We start from the raw sequence: 22,331 nt of genomic DNA on the forward strand, positions 1-22,331 counted from the left end.
ATTCGATATTCCTCAATTCAGACCCGACATCTTTGGTCAACACTGTTTCACAAATGTGGATGCTCACGCGGATCATGACACCCTACCACTGATCGCATTCAAAGATACTGATTTCGCATTAACAACAGCTATTCATATCCCTGTATTCGGGTCGCCTCTAGCCGCCAGCTCTACAAGAACCTCTTCCCGATATATCCACCACTACCGAAACCCAGACTAAAACCCGGCATCCCGATCGCCGCATAAACCACAATAACAAAGTGAATACCAGCCGCGATACACAGCCCCGCACCTTCCCAACTCCCAGCTTCGATGCTGACCTCCCCCTCACCGCCACCAACCGCATGATGTCCCAGCAGAATCCCTATCTCATGCAACGCCTTTGCACTAGCCATCGCACACAACGCGCCCGCAACGCCCAGTGCCGCACTAACCCCCAGAAGAAACTTCGAAGCCTTCTCATTTCGGCCGCCTCGCTCACGGAAGATGAAGTAGTAGATTAGAGAGATGAGGAAGAGCGATGAGGCGATTGCGGGAAGAGGATATAAAGAGGATTTCTGCAGTGCCAGGGCGGAGGCGAGGACAGGGTGCGTCATCGGTATACTGGAAAGACCTGGTGGTGTGTCGCCGGGAAAGCATTCCAGCGGCGCTGGTGTGGGGTTATCGCTGGGCGCTGTGGTGTTTGGTGGGAAGGATGCGCAGAGACCTTTGAAGATGTTAGTCACCCCGAACCGCATTCTGACTCTACAATCATCCGCAGAGCGTGGATTCAACACAAAGACGTACCGAAATACCCTATCCGCACTGCAACAGGTGGCTGTCCAGCAGTCCCATTCTGCGATATCATAACCCAATACAGACTCTCGATGCCAGCACCTGTGCTTATGCAGCCGAGAAGCACGAAGAGGTATATGATCAGGGAGATGAGGGTGAAGATGCAGACGAAGAAGGTTTTGTTCAGGATCCGGTCCTTGAGGAAGCTTGCTACTAGGAAGGGGAGCATGGTGACTGTGGTTGTGATACGTGCGTGCTGGAGTGAGGTATGAAGAGTAATGGGGGCTAGAGGGAGGTGATGATGTTCTGTGGTATTTATTGCTGGAGAGGAGATGCTGTTTCGGTGATGGGGCGGCTTCAAGAGATGGATGTGAACTTTTGGGGGTGTGATTTTAGTGCTTGGAAGGGGTGAGGATTGTGACATGTTGGCGATACAAGGCGAGAGTGAATGACTGATCTGTATCACTGGAAGTCTTTTGGTGTCTACATCACGATATAGATGCGCATGGCGCAGTAGCCGAAGGCAAGCCTTCGAGTGTATGAAGTTCGGCGGGTTTTATTTGACTCTGTCAGTCGCTGTCTTTGAAACTAAAGCACCCTTTCTTCTCTACATGTCGTGTGCGCGATCTGAAAGGCTTAATCGAAAAGATATAGGAGGCTGAACTGCGGCAAAAGAAGATGTTCGTGATGGGGGAAGGATCTGAATGCCACGAGCGGGATCCGTGGACAGCGCGATTGAGTGTTTTTCAGGACAAGTAGTCGCGGTCAAGGACGAAAACCATGGTACCGGACGAATAACGTTTGTCAGCGAAAACCAGGTGTATGTAGGTACTCAGCTGGAACTCCAAGCACATTTGTTCTATAAAGTTTCCAGTTTACGGTGATATCACCGGCGTTGGACGCTCAACTAGGCTTAGTCTAACCCATATGGAGCTAGCGCATCGATCCCAAGCCTTTCTCCGCCCTGATTTCGCCCTTTTCGCACTTTGTAAATATCCGAGAGTCCGGCATGGCGCCGCAACTCACATACTGAGGGCTTACACTGATGTCTTGTGGTAGTCACGTCATACGCCCTGCCAAGATCTTCATGTTGGAACCCGTGGACAGCGGCTTCCCACTGGGCGGGAGATTTACGAGCGGATATTTGCAGCTGCGTAGCTTCGATCGATGTCCACGAGCAACTTCCTGTCGCTATGCCAAGCTACACGGTAACGAACATGCAGCACATCTCGTGTAGACTTGAATCCTTCGACCGGATTTCGTCCACGTGCTGGCCATATAAGGTCTATTGGGATAGCGTCTAAAGATCAGAAACTGCTTTACCGACTCTCAGTAGCTTCTTCATACGTATCATCTCGTACTAATTTCCAATTTTGTTCTTTCCATCAACGATCGTCAATCGAAACTCAGCCATGGTCACTGTAGCAGTTGCCGGAGGCACCGGCGGCATCGGCCGTACAATCGTCGAAGAACTCGTTCGACAAGGCAAACATCAAGTTTTGATCCTAAGCCGAAGTGTATGAACACAAAACCTATCTGACTTCGCAATCACTAAATGACATCCAGGCAAGCAAACTACCCGGTCTCGAATCCGTGCCCGTCCTCGAAACAAACTACGACGACGTCGCATCAATGAAAGAGCTACTTCAAAAGAACAACATCGAAATCGTCATATCTGCCCTCCGCCTCTTCGACAAACCAGGCGCAGACTCGCAGATGAACCTCATCCGCGCCGCCATCGACGCCGGCAACGTAAAGCGCTTCATGCCCAGCGAATACGGAGTCAACTACTCCCAACCCGGCATTCTCGACGTGTATCCTTCCGCGAAATGGTGGCTCGATGCCGCCGATCTACTGCGCAGCTCCCACATCGACTTCACTCGCGTCTTTCTGGGTTGGTACTCCGACTACTTTGCCATGCCGCATGTCAAGTCCAACATGAAGCCTTTCAACTACGCTTTGGACTTCAAGAACAAGAAGGCGGTGCTGCCAGGTGATGGCAATTCGGCGGTCTCGTTTATCCATTCGACGGACTTGGCGAAGTATATTGTTGCGACGTTAGATGAACAGAAGAAATGGCCTGAGCTTAGTCCTTTTGCTTCCGATGCGTTGACGTGGAAGAAGGCTGTTGAGTTGGCGGAGAAGGTTACGGGTATATTATCCCTACATCCATACCGCGGCGATGGGATATGAGACTAACAGTTTGATGTCAGGCACGAAATGGGACATTACCTACGATACCATCGACAAGTTGGAGAAGGGTCAAGCCACGGTGCTCGAGCAACCAGAAGGCTCATACGAGTTTCCTCCGGAATTCATTCAACCCTTAGTCGTCGAGTTCAGCATGTTGGCTGTACGTGTGAACATGGATGCCTCGAAAGATGGATTGAGAAACCATGAGTTTCCCCAGATTCATCCGATCGGTGTCGAGGAGTTGATGCAGAAGGCCTGGGGAAGCAAATGATGAGATCGGTGTGGTATTGTGCGGGCTGCAGTCGAGCTCGCAGGTAATCTTCGCCTTTTAGAGAACCGGTTGTACATTGATAGCAATCTAAGGATCAAAAACAAGTCCGACAAGGCTTACGACAACTTGTATACGCATACGTCTTGAAGATGACGCTGACGGTAACCAATGGGAGTGATTTGATTACTGCTGGTTCGGGCTGTTGGCCAGGCTTGGCGTTTCCCGTTTCCCGTTTCCCCGTGACCCACTTCGTACAGCCGCCCCCGTCCGCCAGACCTCATTGTTCGATTCATTCCAACCTTCCAGGCAAACGCATACATTCAGACCCACTTCGCATGGGTATGGCCGCGTTATACAGTATGACTAATAGCACTATATGTAGTACGAATGTCTTAGAGTTTCGTACAACGAAAAGCTACTCTAGGCGAGACTTGGATTGTCGACTGCCGCGTCATATACCGTGACGAAGCTTTGGTATGGGTGATGAAGGGTTGATGACTGTCGTGCTCGACTTGATGGGATGCGACGACAAGAGTCAACATGGTTAGGTAGGGGTAAGATCTCCCATGTACGAAATGCGTGTGAGACATATACTAAAATCGTACATCGTCGCTTTAGGTCTACATGTAGGAATACGAAGCTAGGGGTATAGCCCATGCAGTTCTTATGAGATACGCACTGTTGTATAAAGGCAGTGAGTATCACTGTAAAGTGTATATCTCCATCATCATTTCTCCAGCGTCGCTAGCCGGCTGTATCAAATCGTTGTACCTCGAAGTCGTACACCCGATCATACCAACTCCTGTCTTTACTAAACTTGGCAATCAAACATGGTTAACCTCGCCCTCGTTCTGACGAGCGCTGCTGCAGCGACCTCTCTCTTTAGCACTGTCTTAGCTCACTCCGGCGAGACACACGACCATGCCAAGATCAAACGCGAGATCGAAGTTCGTGGCTTGCGCGCGGCTGCGGCGAAACGTTCTTTGGCTGGATGTCAAGATACGCTCAAGCACCGAAGCTTCATGCAACGTTCTGAAGAACGTCGCGCGAACACCCTGGATGATCTTCGTCGGAAGCGTGGAATTACGGCAAGTATGCTCTTCCCCAATGCCATAACCTGTTTCCAATAACAATGGCTAACGTAAACATGCAGAGCCCAAAAAGTACCGTCGTGATTTGAAGCAACTCCAGGAATTTGAAAAGGTCAATCACAACATGACCGGCACGATAAACTACACACCCGAAACTCTCACCAGCGCCATCTTCGCCGCGAACACCTCATGCATCCTTACCCCCGAACTCACCTTCGGGCCCTACTATGTCACGGGCGAAATGATCCGGAAGAACGTAGTCGAAGACCAAAAAGGCATCGACCTCTACCTCGAAGTGCAATACGTCGACATCACCACCTGCGAGCCCGTCCCCCACCTCTACGTCGACATATGGAACAGCAACGCCACGGGCTACTACAGCGGCGTTGAGAACGGGCAAGGCGGCCTCAAGACCACTTTTCTACGCGGCGTCCAAATAACTGATGCCGACGGCGTCGTAGCTTTCGAAACCTTGTTTCCAGGCCACTACACCGATCGCGCAACGCACACGCACCTCCTCGTTAAGTCTAATGTGACGGTCCGCTCGAATGGCACCGTGGGCGCCGATGGCACTATCGCACATGCCGGTCAGCTTTTCTACCCTGAAGATCTTAAGGCTGAGGTTGAGGCTACGGAACCTTATATCTTCAGTACGCAGCCGTATATCACCAACGACAACGATTTCTTGTCGGTTGTGCAGGCTGATGACGACTTTGATCCGTTTCCTCAGTATGTGTATCTGGGTGATGGGATCGAGGATGGGTTGATGGCTTGGATTCAGATTGGGATTAATACCACGGCTGATCATAATGACGATCAGATGTTCGGTGTTGCTGCGGATTATCAGGCGGGTGGTGGTGTTGCGAATAAGAATCAGACGGGTGCGGATCTGATTGGTGGGCCGGGGGCTAATGGGACGACGTCGTCGGGTGCTGTTCCTTCTGGTGCTAGTCCAGGGGCTGTTTGAGACTTCATTATGGTGACTACTTGCATATTCGTCCTTGTACTTTCCTTGTAGAAGCCCCGTTCTAAGTACATAGATGCATTCACACTATCCACGCATCTGTGTCGTTCATGACATGTTTTGCGCCTGCCCGTTTACATACTCGCTTTTCCCCTACTTTCAAAAGGCAAAATAAGCACCAAAATACCCGCAGCAATAAACAACGCCCCACTAACATAAACTGGCGCACTCGTCTCCAAGTCGGCAAACATAGCCACAATAGGCGCCATAATACCAAACACCCTGTTCGCACTCGCCGTAATCGCATTGCCCGTCCCTCGGTCTTTGGTCGGAAAGATCTCAGGTGTATATGCATACAACACCGCATACATAATGTTGCTCATGAAGTTGTAGGCGCAGTTCCATCCTAGGAGGGCGTTGGAAGTGAGCGCCGTTGTTGAACAAAGGAGGAAAACACCAGTGAGGACTGTCGAAAGAGCGAGTGTGCCTTTGCGACCGATGTGCGGTGTTTCGACGAGCACGGCGCCGAGGATGCAGCCGGGGACGCCGAGTACGGCGATGATGAGGCTGTTGCGGTAGGTGATGTAGGTTGAGCCGTCGCCGAAGTCGGCGCCGCGGGTGGCTTGGATGTATGGGAGGAAGGCGTTGTAGAGGGGGTAACCGAGGCCGATGAATGCCCAGACGAGGGTAACGGTGCTGGTTGAGAAGGCTAGTTTCTTGGTCGCGAAAAGGGCTTTGACGTGCGAGCTATCTAGCTTCTGAAGCTTGCGTTTGACTGCTGCGGTGGCAGTGCTCGTTTGCTGGATGGTACCGGGTAGCGCGTAGTTGTTGCATGATTCAAGCTCTTCAAGTGTGAGGGTGCACTCTTTGCCGTTGCGGCGGGCGACTTCGTGGACGATGCGGACTGCGTCTGCGTCTCTGCCTTTTCCCATTAGGAACTTTGGCGATTCAAAGATTGTGAAGAATACGAAGCGGCCGATGAACATTAGTAGTGCGACGCCACCCATGACCTCGAAAAGTGTTAGCGAATACTTTCGGAAGCAGGGGTTTCGGGACTGACAATCATGAAGTACCGCCATCCCATGTTTTCTCCTCTCGTGCAATTCGTATCCGTCTGCTGACACGTGAGGTTTCCAAGCAATGGCCATGCTACAAGCGTAGCGAAGACCTGCGCAAGCGCCCAGTAGATCGACAGAATCGTCAACAGATACTGATGGCTCCCAGGCAAGAACTCCAGGAAGATGGCGGAATCTACTGGCAAGTTTCCACCTACACCAACAGACCACAGAGCAGCGAAAGTACCAATAGCAGCGAAGTTTGGACTACTGGCTGCTATCATTCCAAACACAGCGGTGATACCGATAGTGAGGTTGAAAGCCCATCTCCTTCCGAAAATGTCGCAACCGAAACCCCAGAAGACGGCGCCGAAGAGAAGACCGATGTTCTGCGAGAGGGAGAGTAGAGGTGGGCGTGTGGGGTTGAATTCGTTGGTGATGGGCGTGAAGATTAGAGACGTTACTATCGGCCAGAGATTGTCCATTGCCCAGCCGAATCCAATCACGATGAAGAGCTGGGAGATGTCAGTTTGCTGGAAGGAAGTAGATGGAGATGAGGGATGGGTCTGGAGAAAGGTTGGTTGAGTAAAGCGTGTTCGCCATAGATGGGAGTGCGAATGGTTGAATACTTACTTGCCATTGATACTTCCCCATGCCTATATCTTGCATGGCCTTGTTTAACATCTTCGCTTTGGCTTCGTACACGGGGTCCAACGACCCATCTTCCAAAACGCTCACCGGCACTTCTCCATCTCTTGCTACGGTTTGCGCTGAAGGTTCCTTGTAACCGTGCGATTCATCCATCTTTACTGGCGAGTCGGCCATGGTTTCTTTCCGCCCTTTGAAGCCGGCTGCGAGCGCAAAGAATGTAAAAGCGGAGGTTAAGCTAGATCGCAGTAAACACAGACAGCCGGGTCAAGTCAAGGTACCAGGTGGCGAGGAATGGCGAGCATTAGCGTCGCTTAAGAACTTAGTGAAGGGAGGATCTTTAACGGAATGGTATTTGATTGAGCCAGTGGGTTGGGAAACTGCATGGTTAGTGTGACGACTTATAATGTTCCTTGTCGCGCAATCGGGCTTCCCGCTCGCGCAATACCACGCGCAGGAAGGTACCACCACCACGATGCGCGGGGTATCTCCAGAGCGAACGCCATGGTAGTACTGCGTCCACAACTCTGGTCCACACACGCGATAAGGAATTGAAGCCGTTGCGACTGTCCTGTGGTAGGCGATAAGCGATGTCAAGATGGTTACGATCTGCAGTGCATGCGAGGTGGTGTGGGAGATGGCGGGCTAGGTCCTGACGGGAGTTACTCCGCGCTAGTATGACGTGCCGTCACGCCCGAGCTGACCATGCGAGATCCACGTCAACCAAGTTAGGAATCTTGAAGGTCGGTAGTCATTATTTGTTTGTACCAAGAATCTGCACGTCTATGTTTGGTGTACATAATCTCGACGTAAACACCAGCAATGCATAATGCAGGCCAGCGCAGTAGCATAACCACGTACCATGGTCTACTTCCACAGCTTGCTCAAACTGGTCGCCTTGTCGTCGTGCTTGTTCAGCACCTTCGCAGTCGCCAGATCGAAGTCCTCCTGTGTGACGTGCACTCTCCTCTCCCTGAGGGCGTACATACCAGCCTCAGTGCACACACCCTTCAGCTCAGCACCTGAACATCCGTTCATCTTCTCCGCGACCTTTGTAAGGTTTATACCGCGCGTCAAGTTCATGCTCCTAGAGTGAATGCGCAGAATGTCGGCACGCGCCTCGACGGTTGGCGGTGGGAACTCGATCTTTCGGTCGATACGTCCGGGTCGCAGGAGGGCGGGGTCTAGGATGTCCAGTCGGTTGGTCGCCATGATGATCTTGATGTTCTTGGTTGGCTCGAAACCGTCCAGCTGGTTCAGCAACTCCAACATGGTTCGCTGGACCTCGGAATCACCACCTGAGCTGCCCTCCACTCGACTTGATCCAATGCTGTCAATCTCGTCCATGAAGATAATGCTGGGTGCGTGTTCTCGTGCCATGACGAAGAGTTCACGAACCATGCGACTACCCTCACCAATGTACTTCTGTACCAGCTCGCTACCAGACACTCGGATGAACTTGCAGTCAGCGTGATGTGCGACCGCACGCGCAAGCAGTGTCTTTCCTGTTCCAGGAGGGCCGTATAGCAGAACACCCTTGGGCTGAGCGATACCGAGCGATTCGAAGAGTTCGGGATGTTGCAGACCCAGCTCAATGACTTCCTTGATCTCCTTGATCTGCTGATCCAGACCGCCAATCATGTCGTATGTGCTGTCGGGCACCTTCTCGACCATCATGAGGGAGACGAGGGGATCGACGGACGAGGGAAGGAGCTTCTCGAGCTTGTAGGAGTCGCTGAGGAGAGTAACGCGCTTTCCGGCGGTGAGCTTGCTGATGTCTACGCTGTCCGCGACATCGACGACTGCTCTGATTAGCCTTGATTCCAGCTATGATTAAAGTGATACATACCGTATTTGCCCTCGGGGTGAACCTTTACAAGCACCTTCTTGGTACCCATGACCTTTACTACCTCTCCGACATAGGATCCCGGTTGCTGCAGAAGGCCGAGCTCTTCTCGCAATAACCGTACTCTTGAGTTGTAGTCATTGCGCTGGGCTTCAAGTCGTCGTAGCTTGGCCTGTCCCTGTATGATCTCGAGCTTCATCGTCTCGATCTTGTTGTGGAAGAAGGTATCGAGCGCCATGGCTGTGGCGGGCGCCGGCGGCGATGTTTAGGCTGAGGTGTTGTTTGGGCGGGGTTGTATGCAAGGAACTCGTGTAGTGGGCGACGGCGAAGACGGTGGAGTAAAAGTTGTGGGTGAGATAGCGATGGCGACTGTTGCACCTTGGTGTTGACGCCCGTGACGGCGTGGAAGCTTCCGAAGCTGGCCATTGTCGGATTAAGGTTGCGCCGGGCCACTAGCGCAAACGCGTTGGAGGAAGGAGCGCCTGAGCCCGAACACTGCAACGCGTGACTCTCTTTCACGTACCTACGAGTTATGTACTTTTATCAGTCACGTTCCACTATCCCAATCTCGCCTTATATAGATGAAGCATCATTTCATTACCGTCACGCTATTCTCACACTATACGAGACAAACATAGGGCCGCCATATCCAGCCCCGATCCCTCACAGCAATCTCTCACCGCGCGATCACGGGCGCGCTTACCTGCCTTAGTCGCGCGAGCTCGAGAAGTATCGACAATGACTTGGTCGTCGTGCCATAGTTGATCTGCACACTCTGCTCCTCGGCCACGTTGTCCTGGATTCTCAGACTGCTCAAATGCTTGTATATGTCTGTGTCCAGCGGAGCATTGACCTGAACAGCGTAGCCACGAGATGCATTGTTGATAACGATGCGTTCGGTCTTGACGGGAACTTCTCGTGGCGATGCTTCTGAGTCGTCAACGAGCGTCTCGTCTTCGCTATCTTCGCCATCACCATGACCCGCCTTGTCGAGAGCCTTGAGATCAGCCAGAGTCAATGGGACAAAGCCGTCATCTGATATCGTTAGTCTGGATACATCAACGTCAGCCGAAAACCCACTTGATGGACGTCGGCCCTTGAGCAGTTGTGCAATTTTCAGGCCCTTGCAATCCTGGACAAGCTCCCGGAAGGACTCGTCGATCCGCTGTATAGCTTCCGCATTTGCAACAGCTTGTTTCCCCTACATGCGTTACATAATCAGTCAATGTCTCACACGATTCGAGGCTCGAAGTTCTTACCATGGTGCGGACTACTCCTACGTGGGCAACTTGAATGGACAGCACGAGCACAGCCTTCACTTGGACCAGCTCGCCCATGATGGCGCTCAGCTTCTTCTCGTCTGCTGAGCCGTCCACCAGCTGGCGCGCAAACTGGATCATCTTACTTGTGGTTGACGGAACCAAAGTCTTGATCAAGGCAGCCAGCCTCTCTGACACGTCTTGTAGTCGAACCAGTTCCGCGGCAACAGTGGGTGTCTTCAGGTCCTGCTCATCGTAGATCATACCCATGATTGCCTTGACACTTTTGAGTTCGCTATAGTGTCGAGCCAGGACCTCAGGAAGACCTTTCTGACGAGCGTTCGCATCGCGGAGGCGTTTGAAGATTCGGAAGACTTGCTCTACGAGTTGAGTAGTAGCTTGGATTGCGGATACAACAGCCACCGCTTCAGCCTGTTACGACAATTAGCCTTGCCACCCATACAAACGAAGTGGACTTACCATAGTGTTCAAGGTATCGGTTGAAATTCCTTTGGAGAGATAAGAGCATAAGTACCAGGAGATTGCGCAGACAGCTCGAAGGGTGCGAGACAGCACTTAATGGCCAGCTGAACTTACCCAGAGCGTTATTGGGGCGCAGTGTCGATTGCGAGTTGACCGTAAGTACGGTTGGTCCGGTGACAGTTCGCAGCGTGCATGCAAGATAGCGACCAGTGATTCGCCCCCGCGAAGCGATCTGCAGCCATAAATGCACCCCAAAAGAACTCCAAGTTCGCACCGCCATTGGCGTCCAATGAGGATGGACATCTCACTGAGAGAAGCGGTTGAAAGCTGACATTACTTGTGCATGATGCCACGTCGTCCTTGGACCCCGGACGGGAAGACGGTGGAGGTTGCGCCTAACTCCAATTGCCGCTTCTTGTCTCTTCGCTTGTCGGTTTAGCCAGACCTGACCGAGCCAGCGCCGAAGAGGAGATCGAACTGGCGATGCTTAACAACATAGAAGCGATATATGGCAAAGTCGTCTTTCTCTTCTTCCGGGTAGCAGGCGAGATTGACATAACCATTCGTGGGCGGAAGGTGGATATGGTCTGAGCCAGCTTCTACCGTGAACGAAGAACTCCTGTATACTACGAGGCTCAGCCGACGCACGATCCTCTCCGCGATGTAATTGTTTGGGAAATCGGGTCGAAACATGGCGAAGACTGGGTGCCGACTGTCATTCTTGCTAGGCTTGAGGATCAAGTTTTGTCCTTGGTGGACAGACCGACCCGAAGCGCGTATCTAGTCGTCGTCAGCCGCCACCTTCCAAATGGTCACGCTGGGTGCTCTTACTGGGAGTTGTGCAGTGAACGTTGCGGACACCTTCGACGGAGCTGAACTCTTCAACACCTTGCGTACGTCCGTCATCGCTATGCATCTACTCGGTAATGCTGATTGGCTGACAGGGTGAACGATCTTCGGATCCCAGCCATACTGATAATTTACGACTAAAGTATTGCTTGGAATTGTCAGGAGCGTGCTCAGTCCATTGTAGCGGAGTTCGACTTACATGCTGAAATTGTAGACGTTGTCTGCCACGGTGCCATTGATTTGAAGAGCATTACCGCTGGCGATATTCCGGCTGACAGACGCTACTCCCGTCATGATTTGGACTTCCTTCGACGTACGATTAGCAGTAGACATTTGCGACATGTTCGACGGCGCCCTCAATGTTCGCTGGATAACATCGGCTATGAGGACGCTACCTATGGAATTGACCACACTCGGATGCCTCAGCACATACGATGAAGGAAGGCTGTGGAGCTGTGATTGGGACAAGCCTCTGGCCAGCCGAGCGGGGTACGAAAAAGCCTTGACCGGTGTGCTGCAGGCTGCATACGGCTGCCTCAAGGTTGCTGGATGATGTTCTCACAGCCCTGTATCGACGTGCAGCTCCGGTCAACTCGCAACGGCAAAGCGTATTTTCAAGCGAATCATGACCCTGGATCCCGATGAAACGATAAGCGCTTCTTGGTTCCTGTGCAAATCTTCGGCCTGCGCGCGCATCACCTTCTGCCTTGCCGCGAGACTCGTGCTACACGCAGTGCGCTTCGCAGGATCATCAATTCCTTACCTCCTCACGCCACGGCAACCATGAGCGACAATGGACGATTGCGCCTTAGCTAGCGCTGCTTTCCGCAGCGTCCCAAACTTCGTCCGTGCGACATCAGTACGCCCCACCTAGATGCAGCCCGATCGTCTCGACTGCACATCATGGACCGCTATCGTATACGTGATTGTGTCGCGCGGCTGGTCGACCATTTTCCAGAGCAGGCCGTAGAGATCCTTGCTAGGTGCTGTGAGGAACAAAAGGAAACCCTCCATGAAGTACTCGCATCCCTGATACCACCAAAGCACAACGAGTCTCCCTTACCTGTCGGGAACAACATCAATGTCACATTCCCACCACGTGTTCCGCCCTCTTCACATGGATCGCAACACACTGGAACTCCGCCTCCCCGCCAGGGACCGCCACGCCGCTTTCCTTCGACATCATATCCGATAAGCCCTCCTGCTACAGCATCATCAGTAGCATCTCACTCTACCAGGGACGAGATCAGCGCGGGAGAGTATATTTTACTTCCTACTCTCATCGGAACTAAGGTCGTAGACCAGAAGGTCCGAATGAGACCAGCGTCGATCAAGCACAGCGTGATACGCGGAGACGTTGTGGGCAGACGTCACCTCGAAGACTCCTTCAATATAAGTCAGGCCGATTTGACCCACGTCGAAGTGCCAGATCGCGTGACCGGAGAACTTCGACTGGAACCAGTTTCATGCGCCATTGAGCTTACATGGCGCCAACCTCATTCCAACTCCACACACGAAACTTTGTTTTACGTGATACCAAAAGACAAGCTTGACATAGACATCCTTCTTGGCTACGACGATTCGGGTCAAGAGATTGCAGGTGTGTATACAGTGTAGCGATAAGTGAGTTATGCGCTTTGGCTGACTAGATGTGCGCTTTTGCTAGAATACACACCTACTATCGTCCCTCAGTCACCAGCTCGGCAGCCTTCAACTTTCCAGAACTACAAGCAGGATTTCCGTCCCCTTGCCCCGACACCACCTCCAGCATCTTATCATCGTTCGGCAATGACCTATGACGGCGCAAGTTCCATCCACCGCCAAGACGACCGATACGACCCACATCATGTGGGAGAGCCACTCATCTCCCGGCAGCAATCTTACGCAAGAAATATGGAAGGCCAGCAGTCTTCACCGGCGCCTACAATCCTAGATGCGCATATTGCGCATCCACATCCTCTTCGACCAAATGTTGGCCCTGGCGCGCCTGTTCAAAATGCCGATCCTAAGAAAGCTACTGATAGGATCAGATTGAGTGTTGTATGGGACGCGACTACTCTGAACGTATGGCTAGATCTCAATGAGTACGGCGAAGACTTCTACCAAGCCTTCCAGCAACAGGCTGCAAAACAGCGCAAGGACATACTCGATCGAACCACTATGAGAATTCAACTAAAGAAAGACAAAACCCTACCATATGAGGAAGCCTATCCGCTCTCTCTTGATGAGGACGAGTTGGAAGCAGATTGGGAAACGACCTGCGAATGGTTGAACGCGAACAAGAGAGACAAGATGCCGCATATCTATGGGGTGGTTGAGACGGATGGAGGGTGAAGGATAAGTCTTTACCCGGCTTCTCAACCTGTAAAGCCATACGCATTATCACACCGACATCGAGCGCTGCTTGGACAGACGAGCGCTTCCGAGGAAGTTGTCGAGGTGCTACCGCTCCCTATGTATGCGACGGGGCAGTGTGCGTCCACATGCAACACGGTTATGAGTGTTAAGGTCAGTGTAGCCTGCAAATTTAAGAAGAGATCAGTAAGAACTAACGAGGAACAGTGGGAGTAAATGAGGCTCACGGCACGAAAAGAGGTTGCGATTAGCATCGCGCAAAACTACACAAATTGCCTATCTACGTAAACCTCTCGAACCCGTCCATCGACCCATCCAGATGCTCGGGCAGATCAAGCAGGACCATCGGCTTCTTGGGAGTCGAAAACCGCTTCGACCATGTTGACGCCGTTACGAGAACCCTTAGAACACCACCCGACGTTCCGTCCGCTGCCTTGTTGGATGATCTCACCAGCTTTCTCATGTTCTTCATGAAATCATCCATCTCGTCCCCCCAGTCTGAGTCGTAGAAGTCGACGGCGTCGATGAGGATGAAAATCGCTTTATGCTCCCTCCGCAACTCGCGTAACAGCTGTACTACTGCATTTTGATATGTTTCCAAGCACATGTCTTCCATGTTCGCCACGTCATCGTGGCCCAAAAAAGAAAGTAGAGGGAGTCCTTCCTCGTCCGTTGCTCCGTGTGCATTGCATGCAGCGAGCAGTTGGATAAAGAATGCCCGTAGCATAATTACTGGTCCAGAGCGCACTCTGCTGAGTCCACAGAAGAATGGGAGAACGAGTGTGCGCGGCGTCCTTTCCAGTTTCTCGTAGAGAAGCGCGATGAGGAAGCTCAGCGGAGAAGTCTTCTCGAACTCGCCATGGCCTTGAATGCACAGTATTTGAGACTTGTCTCGCCCGCCTAGCCAATTTCGGAATTCGGTGGTGTTTCCTACCCAGCCTGCGCGATTCTGGTACTTTGTTGGACTGTTCAGCCCGTCCTTGAGTACCGTGGAGACCTCTGGTACATGTGTATGCTCAGATCGGTCCAGGTCCAGCTCTTTCATAAGATCCTTCGGAGTAAGCGCCGTCTTTGCGACTCGCTCCTCGAGCTCGCTTATCCTTCGCTCTAAGCGCGGGTCAGTTCGCGGCGATGGAGAAATACGTTCAAACTTACTGTAGTTCTCTAAGCTCAATCGTTCCCGTTTCAGTTCTTCCTTGAGATTGTCTATGTCACTGTTCCCTTCTTGATGTCAGCCGCACGCCAATGCAACCAGGAAGACTTGTGGCTCACACTTAGCATTCTTGATCACGTCATCGAAATGATCCTTGAGAGCGTTAATGCCATCGCTGACTTGTCCAACATGTTCGTCGACGCGGTATATGTTTTCGTTCATTTCATGGGATCGAGAATTGAGCTCGAGCGCTGTTGAGAGTGTGGCTTTTTGAGACCAAGCTAGGTACAACTGGGTTTCCTCCGTGAAGCGACTCCTAGACTGCCGGATGTTATCAACACACTTATCGATCCATTTCCCGTAGTTACTGTTCCTCAAAAGACTGTCTTTGGCGTGTTCTATGCGAATCAGTACGGGACGTGCGCTCTAGACTTATAGTTGGTGGTATTGGCAGAGTTGACTTACTCCAGGAAGACTGCTTATACCAGTCGATTATCTTCTCCAGAGCTATAAGAAGATTGGTGTAGATATCGTTGACGCACAGCTGTATGGTATTGCGCCCAGGGTAGAGTGTCTGATACTGCTCGCACTTATTGACGACTTCGGGAACCTCTTGCAGCAGATCTGCCATTCTCTCGCGGACTTGAGAATGTTCCGTCATGGCCTACCATATCTGTCAGTCTATGGAGTCACATATGTGATTGGCATCACAAACAGTCAAGATCAATGTCAGGCCTCCGCACAGAGTTTTGTACTCCCCGTCAGGTAATAGGCCTATAAAAGCCTGCATAGATTTCGCGTTGTCTCCAACGGTCCGAAATCCACTGCGAATTCGGTCCCATGTCGTGTCGTTGCTGTGGTACTCTTTCACGACCACCTGTATGAGCCCAGTGATCTCTTTCCAGTCGTGGTAAGAGTCGAGATCGAAGCTTGCTATCTTCTTCTCCTTAGATTTCTTCTCTTTCAATGCCGAGAGAGCATTGGAGAAGCTCTTCGTGGTTGCAACTACCCGCAATTTGCTGTCTCTCAATTCCTCGTCACTAGTTGAGGGTGCTGCATCCCACGCGACCGAGCGAGCTACGAACTTTTGACGGCTCGCGTCAAACCTGAATGGTAGCTCGCCGTGCTCATCCCGAAATTCCGTATGTCGATTCTCGATATAGTCAACTGATATGGGCTGTGCGGATGGACAGGGAAAACCGACTTCGATCGGTTGGTGGGCGGACATAGTTCCTTCGAAGTAGCGCAAAACCTACAGCACAGAAGATCCTCGACGTAGGGTCAACAGGAGCGCAACTGAACCGATCGCAAAATGCTACGATAACTCGAAGAGCGCTTCCAAACATCCGGAAATGGCGACCGGCAGATGCCTTGATTTTTGGACAAGGCTGAAGGCTTCAAAGCTGACATGCATGAGCGTATTACCAATGGAACGAGAACGTGACGCACCCATAGCCTTGCAGCTCGCTTCAATTAGGTATTTCCGGTGACTGTGTTCAGCTCAGGCTGCCTGCATTCGATGTGCTGACTATGCGGTAGGCACGTAGCTCCGCGTTGTCGATGCCGGACGCCCTGATTCTACCTGATCTCGTAATAGATATGGTGAGTAATCCATGGATACGTTGCGGCCAACTGCAAGTTCTGTGACTGCCTAGGTGTGAACGCACACGATCTCGGAAGCGCCAAAGCGCGAGTGCGGCGGCAGTACCCACCCGCTAACACCCTGGTACCCTGCAAACCGGCACGTATCATCAGTGCATGCTGCCGCATACGTCGAGATAAGCTGAGTATTACGAGCCGGCTGGACTTCAGCCTGGTTGTTTAAGACGCCTATTTTGCGTGGTTAAGCGAATCTTCGAAGTTTGCCCGGAATTTGCTAAGGCACATTGAGGCGCCTCCCATCGACTGACTGTTTGTGCCCTGACAACTTATGCGGGACTCCCGCTGTTTTACGCATCTTTTGGAGCCCAAGGCTGTCGCAAAATCGAAGGATTTATAATCGGTCAGTGGTTTTTGGGGGCCGACCAAGATAGGTAGGTGTCAGCTCGACCACCCTTGATTGGACCAAACCTAGGAGGGTCCATGCAGGTCGCAAGTGCATGCCGCCTTCTGGACCCCATCTTCTAAAAGTAATCGCATCAATCAATGACCTGGAATACAGCCATGCGTACATATCGGGGTGAGTGTGAAGGATTAGGATGGATATCCCTCATGCGTATCCTGTACACTTTCGTTGAGCCGCAATCAAGTTGTTTGTAAGGTATTTCAAGTGGACGCATGTTCGGCGAGGTAAGCTTGCCCTAGATACTGTCGCGCTTTATGACCTTCCGCGTTGGAGATCACGCATTATACCCAGGGGACCTAACTAATAGATGGTAGAAACGAGCGCAAATCTAGCGAGAGTGCCAACGCTACTATGTCTGGTTCAGAAGATTCCGGGATTGCGCTCTCCATGAGCCATGAGCGCAATACTCCTAGTACGTCGCACCGCTACTGAATCTTGGAAGTTACTGATAACGTGGTAGATGTAGATTCGGCATCGGAAGAGGCCACTGCGACGCTTCCGCGCGAGCCAGACAGTTCCAAGAGCGATCCAGTACCTACCAATATCACCGAGGTCTCCGCGTTACCGGTGCCAGAAATAAGAGCTACTGGGTCACGTCCCCCCAGTATCGAGCCGGGGACAGACCGCGCTGGCAGCCAAATGGACGCATCTGATGCTTCTGAGCCGGAGATCGATGAGGAAAGTGGTACTGATCCCGACTCAGAGACGGATATGTGGGTCCGCAGGCGCGAGGTAATGAAATCGCGCATCAAGCTTGCGCCGAGACGCGTAAAGCAGGTGAACCAATATAACAAGATCTTGGAAGAGAGACTCACGCTTCTGGAAGAGGGAACAGAGCTCTTCGAGAAGAAGCTACGCAGGCTATTGGGAGGCGAGGAGATATCTCGTCCACCATCTCCAGAGGTCAAAGCGAAGAGGCAACTGTTGGAGCCCGAGCTGAAATTCCACCTCTCGAAGGGACTGAAGCATGACTCCGAAACTCGTAGAGTCCACCAAATCGATGTCTTTGTTGGAGAACCAGAAGCACAGAAATCTGACAGGTTTTTACGACGGAAAAAGCAATCTAAAAGCTTGGAGGACAACGACATGGATGATGGGAGGATTGCATCTGACCCAATCTTGGAACGCTCTTCGGCATCCAATGATGAGCGCAGACTTGCGGAGGAAATGGTCAAGGTCAAGAACAAACACTTTCCAAGTCTAATCCTCATCGAGGAAAGGTCAATCACACACCTGTTCCGGAAGTTTCTCACAGGCGACGGTACAGACACGGACATTATGATGCTACGACCCTTCAAGCCTCTACTCCAGAACAGGGAAGAGATACTAAACATCATGTCGGAAGTCGTTACTGCACTGACTAGGATAGTCGATCGCCGTGCAGAAAAAGACGCAGGACCGGCGAGTTGTGTCATAGATCTAGACGAAAGCGCCGAAGCAGTCCAGCCAAACGAAGCTATTCAAGTCACAGATGACGCTCATGACAAGGCTCTGGAGGAGACCGGAGAGAAGGCAGGAGATAATGCAGTGACTGAAGAGGCCTCTGCTCCTGATGCTATCTCAGAAGAGGAGTGGGACACTGTCTTGAAAGAGCTCGAGCTTTACGACGTGGCTAACGGGTGCGAGGGGGAGTACATGGACGGATGGCCAACTCTCTCTGAAGTCGAGAAATCTTTCAAAAGTATCAGGGACCTGTTCGATAATTACCTACTGCCTGGCCATATGGAATTTCGGGAGCGTAAGGCAAAAAAGGTCCGGTTCTGTGACCTGTGGCACCTATTTCACACTGGAGATCTCGTGGTCACAAAGCGATCGACGAATCTAGATGGAACAGAGACTAAAGGTCGATTGGGCATGAGAGTTCTCATGACAGCTGGTGGCAGAAGAGTCATTATGCCAAAACTCCCGGCTCCTGTCTTCCAATCTCCTGTCCACTTGCTTACCTCGACGGACAAAATCGAGCCCATAAACGGCACCAATCCATTCTGTATTTATACGTACTACTTGGATTTCAACGGTTCTAGGCTGGTACCTGTTCGGCGACGAATAGTCATTGCTCCCTATCATGGAGAGCGAAACATCTCGGACCTCGATGTCATCCCCATGGAGTATGCTGCTGGAGTAGCTGACATGCTGAAAGAACGGGGTAAGCGTTTCGTTGAAACAGTCTCCGCTTCTATTGCGCCATACGTGGATTGCAAGGGTCTCGAACTCGTGACCCGTGAGGAGCTCAACGACAAAGTCATCGTTGACATGAAAGGGTATTTTGGCACCAACCCTAGCGATATCCCTTCGTTCCTGGAGCCTGAAGAGCTTGATCTGTCAGAGACCAGCGATTGCCGACAAGGAAAGGAATGTAGCTACTCATGCGTTTCCTGCTATCATCGCAGTCCAGTCGTGCACGATCAAACGACGGATTTGGAAACGTACCAGGAGTACGTTAATGAGAAGCCGGTGTTCAACCCGCTATCAGGCGCGTCAAGTGCCGGTCTTGTAGACCCGTCCGACTTCAGTATCTGTCATTACCGCGTCTTCGCTTACAAGCTGCGTTCGCGGGAGTGGGGTGAGTATTCGATACATCATGAGTAGCAGATTCGTGCTGACAACTAGCAGTGCAAGTAAATGTGCAGGATCTTCAAGCACTACCGGAGAGTGAGAAGGGCGGAGGATTTGACAAGCTCGTCTTATCTGACGACCACAAAAGTATCCTTGAGTCGCAAGTCCGTGAGCACTTTCGGAAGAGAGTATCGCAAGCTACAACCGGAAGCATGGAGAATGACATGGATCTGGTTCGGGGCAAAGGACAAGGCCTCATCATCCTTCTTCACGGTAAATGCTTTTTCTCAAGATTTTCAGCGTCATTATTGACCAGCTTCAGGTGCTCCTGGCGTCGGTAAAACATGCACAGCCGAGTGCATTGCTGATCTGATGGAGAAGCCGCTCTATCCTATCACTTGCGGCGACCTCGGAAGCACGGCAGAAGACGTCGAGAAGAATTTGAAGAAGCATTTCACCCTCGCTAGCCGCTGGGATTGCGTGATGCTGCTAGACGAAGCCGATGTCTTTCTTGCTAGAAGAAAAATGGAGGACCTTCAGCGCAACAGTATCGTGTCGGTGTTCCTCCGCATGTTAGAGTACTACAAAGGTCTACTCTTTCTGACCACTAATCGGGTGGGGACATTTGACGAGGCTTTCACATCTCGGGTGCACATCTCGCTGTTCTGTAAGTTTGTGTCCAATCTGCCACGATGCTTACTCTAATGCTGGTGCCCTAGACCCGGACTTCGACAAGAAAACGACACTCGCAGTGTGGCAGACCTTCATTAATCAGACCGTGCATGTGCTTAAGAGCAGCGGCCGTAGCCATGTCACTATCAATGGAGACGAGATCATCAAGTTTGCCAAGAAGCACTGGAAGGACAGCAAAGACAGCAAGCGGGCACGCTGGAATGGACGTCAGATCCGTAACGCCTTCCACACCGCAGTTGCCATGGCTGAGTTCCGCGCCAGAACCCAAAAGGGTGGTGCAGGCTACGATAACGGTAAGGATGTCGAGATCAGTGTGGGAAGAGTGGAATTCGAAAAGATTGCGAGCACCGCTAGAGAGTTTGATACCTACATGACTGAAACGATGGGTTCAACTTATGAGGCCAAAGCTGATAGGGAAGGACTGAGGAAAGAGCAGAAGAAGGAGGAAGAGAAAGTAAGAAAGAACAAGAAGAAGAATAAGCAGTCTAAGTCGAAGAAGGAAAGCGACTCGGACTCTTCAGAGAGTGAGAGTGAGGATGACGATGATGCGAAGAAGAAAAAGAAGAAGAAGAAGCCCTCCAAATCGAAGAAGCGAAGCGACTCAAGCTCAGGTGGCGAGAGTGAGGACGACGATGACTCTGATAGTGATTAGTAGGCTGGGAGATGGGACTCAACTCTGGACACTCTTTTGTATCATGACTCCCTTAATGTCAGTTGGTTTTCTTCGCATTACATGTCGCACCTCATGAATAGAATGAACGATCGATGTATGGTCTTGCGCAATGATGTCGATGAAAGGAGGATATGCCTATGCGCGTCGGGGCTTGTGTGCTTGGGGCGTGGTCCTAGCGTCCCACGTCATCTCTCCCGCCTGCCGAGGCATCTCGCCGCTCGCGCACCTCCAGTGCATCATCTACATTGTACAACCACCCATCACATCACACCCCGTATGAACGATATTCAGAATGCATTAGATTATGCCATTATCGCGACGCTATATACGCCTACGCAGAGCTAGTAGCTGAGGCGACAGGCAGGCTAACTGGCATGGGAGTACCGGAAGCCGAAGCTGTTGACGATAAGCCGCCGCCACTGCCACCACCACCACCATTCTTCTTCTGGACGACCGCGGATACGACTTGACCAGCGGTGTTGGTCACGATGTCGACGAGCGCGTTGAGAGGCTCGTAGTTGAAGGTCTTCTGTGTCATTCCCTGGCCAACCTGCTTTGCGCTTCCAGCGACTTCGGTCATGTTGAGCTGCGCGACGGGTTAGTGGTCGATATCTATCACGGTATATGAAGCTGCTTACCTTGAAGTTTCCGACAATCTGCTGAAGGGCGTCTCCGCCGCTTCCTACGACCTCTTGGACGATGTTACCGAGGTTGTCGACCAAGAAGTTGAGAGTCTTTCCGTTTTGCGTAATCGATCCAAGCTATATGCTGTTAGTTGGTTTCTGACATTGAGCCATTCGGATACGTACAAGGCCGTCGACTGCACCGATCACTTCTCCGACCAAGTTGGTGACGTTTCCGATCAAACCGATCAGGAGAGGGTTCAGGTCCAAAGAGTCAAAGACACGCTCAACGATAGAGACCAGGTTGCCCAATCGTACAATCAACTCGAGTTCAACATCTACATCAGCAATAGTGATGTTGACCTTCTCCACGGCGACCTGGACACCAGCATTGATCTGAACGAGACCGGCGACCTTGGCGTTGAGGTTAAGATCTGCCTGAAGCTTCTCGACACCTAGTTCGATCCTTCCAACGTGCAGTTCGGGGACGCGGAGAAGCACATCCGGAGGCGACGATCCAGTAGGCGCAACCTCTGGCGGTCTGGTAGTAGTTCCGTTGCCTTGCGGCGGGGTGCTGCTTGTAGGTGCCGGGGTCGAAGGAGCTCCAGATTCCGATTGCGCAGAAATGAGTGTAGCGAAAGTAAGGAAAATGCTGATGAGCAGTAGGCGGATAGAGAACGACATGTTGGCGTGAGCGGCGACGACAGCAACAACAACGGCAATAGTAACGAGCGAGACAGCCGTACAAGTATCAGCAAACCACGACCCACGTACCGGTTA

General features: G+C 51.8%; 9 protein-coding genes across 9 annotated transcripts; 4 read left to right on the forward strand and 5 right to left on the reverse strand.

The window, feature by feature from the left end:
* Nucleotides 1–2,186: 2,186 nt before the first annotated feature.
* J4E87_007801 (uncharacterized protein) lies at nt 2,187–3,238 on the forward strand (the record flags this gene model as incomplete). The annotated part of the gene is made up of 3 exons (XM_049379394.1): nt 2,187–2,291; nt 2,341–2,926; nt 2,988–3,238. The coding sequence occupies 3 exons, from the start codon at nt 2,187–2,189 to the stop codon at nt 3,236–3,238; spliced, it is 942 nt and encodes a 313-aa protein (XP_049230968.1).
* An 830-nt stretch (nt 3,239–4,068) lies between these two features.
* On the forward strand, nt 4,069–5,296 carry J4E87_007802 (uncharacterized protein; the record flags this gene model as incomplete). Its single annotated transcript, XM_049379395.1, has 2 exons — nt 4,069–4,330; nt 4,392–5,296. 2 exons carry the CDS (start codon nt 4,069–4,071, stop codon nt 5,294–5,296), a joined length of 1,167 nt encoding a protein of 388 aa, XP_049230969.1.
* Nucleotides 5,297–5,427: 131 nt separating this feature from the next.
* J4E87_007803 (uncharacterized protein) lies at nt 5,428–7,502 on the reverse strand (the record flags this gene model as incomplete). Its single annotated transcript, XM_049379396.1, has 4 exons — nt 5,428–6,303; nt 6,354–6,863; nt 6,982–7,234; nt 7,498–7,502. The coding sequence occupies 4 exons, from the start codon at nt 7,500–7,502 to the stop codon at nt 5,428–5,430; spliced, it is 1,644 nt and encodes a 547-aa protein (XP_049230970.1).
* Nucleotides 7,503–7,863: 361 nt separating this feature from the next.
* LET1 (26S protease regulatory subunit 8) lies at nt 7,864–9,080 on the reverse strand (the record flags this gene model as incomplete). The annotated part of the gene is made up of 2 exons (XM_049379397.1): nt 7,864–8,798; nt 8,846–9,080. 2 exons carry the CDS (start codon nt 9,078–9,080, stop codon nt 7,864–7,866), a joined length of 1,170 nt encoding a protein of 389 aa, XP_049230971.1.
* Nucleotides 9,081–9,518: 438 nt separating this feature from the next.
* Nucleotides 9,519–10,584, reverse strand: J4E87_007805 (uncharacterized protein; the record flags this gene model as incomplete). The annotated part of the gene is made up of 3 exons (XM_049379398.1): nt 9,519–10,043; nt 10,102–10,533; nt 10,582–10,584. The coding sequence occupies 3 exons, from the start codon at nt 10,582–10,584 to the stop codon at nt 9,519–9,521; spliced, it is 960 nt and encodes a 319-aa protein (XP_049230972.1).
* Nucleotides 10,585–13,221: 2,637 nt separating this feature from the next.
* Nucleotides 13,222–13,767, forward strand: J4E87_007806 (uncharacterized protein; the record flags this gene model as incomplete). Its single annotated transcript, XM_049379399.1, has 1 exon — nt 13,222–13,767. The coding sequence occupies one exon, from the start codon at nt 13,222–13,224 to the stop codon at nt 13,765–13,767; it is 546 nt and encodes a 181-aa protein (XP_049230973.1).
* Nucleotides 13,768–14,068: 301 nt separating this feature from the next.
* Nucleotides 14,069–15,163, reverse strand: J4E87_007807 (uncharacterized protein; the record flags this gene model as incomplete). Its single annotated transcript, XM_049379400.1, has 2 exons — nt 14,069–14,994; nt 15,061–15,163. The coding sequence occupies 2 exons, from the start codon at nt 15,161–15,163 to the stop codon at nt 14,069–14,071; spliced, it is 1,029 nt and encodes a 342-aa protein (XP_049230974.1).
* A 2,194-nt stretch (nt 15,164–17,357) lies between these two features.
* Nucleotides 17,358–20,907, forward strand: J4E87_007808 (uncharacterized protein; the record flags this gene model as incomplete). The annotated part of the gene is made up of 5 exons (XM_049379401.1): nt 17,358–17,418; nt 17,467–19,569; nt 19,620–19,835; nt 19,885–20,229; nt 20,282–20,907. 5 exons carry the CDS (start codon nt 17,358–17,360, stop codon nt 20,905–20,907), a joined length of 3,351 nt encoding a protein of 1,116 aa, XP_049230975.1.
* Nucleotides 20,908–21,259: 352 nt separating this feature from the next.
* On the reverse strand, nt 21,260–22,235 carry J4E87_007809 (uncharacterized protein; the record flags this gene model as incomplete). The annotated part of the gene is made up of 3 exons (XM_049379402.1): nt 21,260–21,514; nt 21,567–21,689; nt 21,738–22,235. 3 exons carry the CDS (start codon nt 22,233–22,235, stop codon nt 21,260–21,262), a joined length of 876 nt encoding a protein of 291 aa, XP_049230976.1.
* Between the last annotated feature and the right edge of the window lie 96 nt (nt 22,236–22,331).

This window comes from Alternaria ethzedia (assembly GCF_023757985.1).
Source record: "Alternaria ethzedia strain BMP 0044 chromosome Unknown scaffold_22, whole genome shotgun sequence".
Classification (NCBI taxonomy): Eukaryota; Fungi; Ascomycota; class Dothideomycetes; order Pleosporales; family Pleosporaceae; genus Alternaria; species Alternaria ethzedia.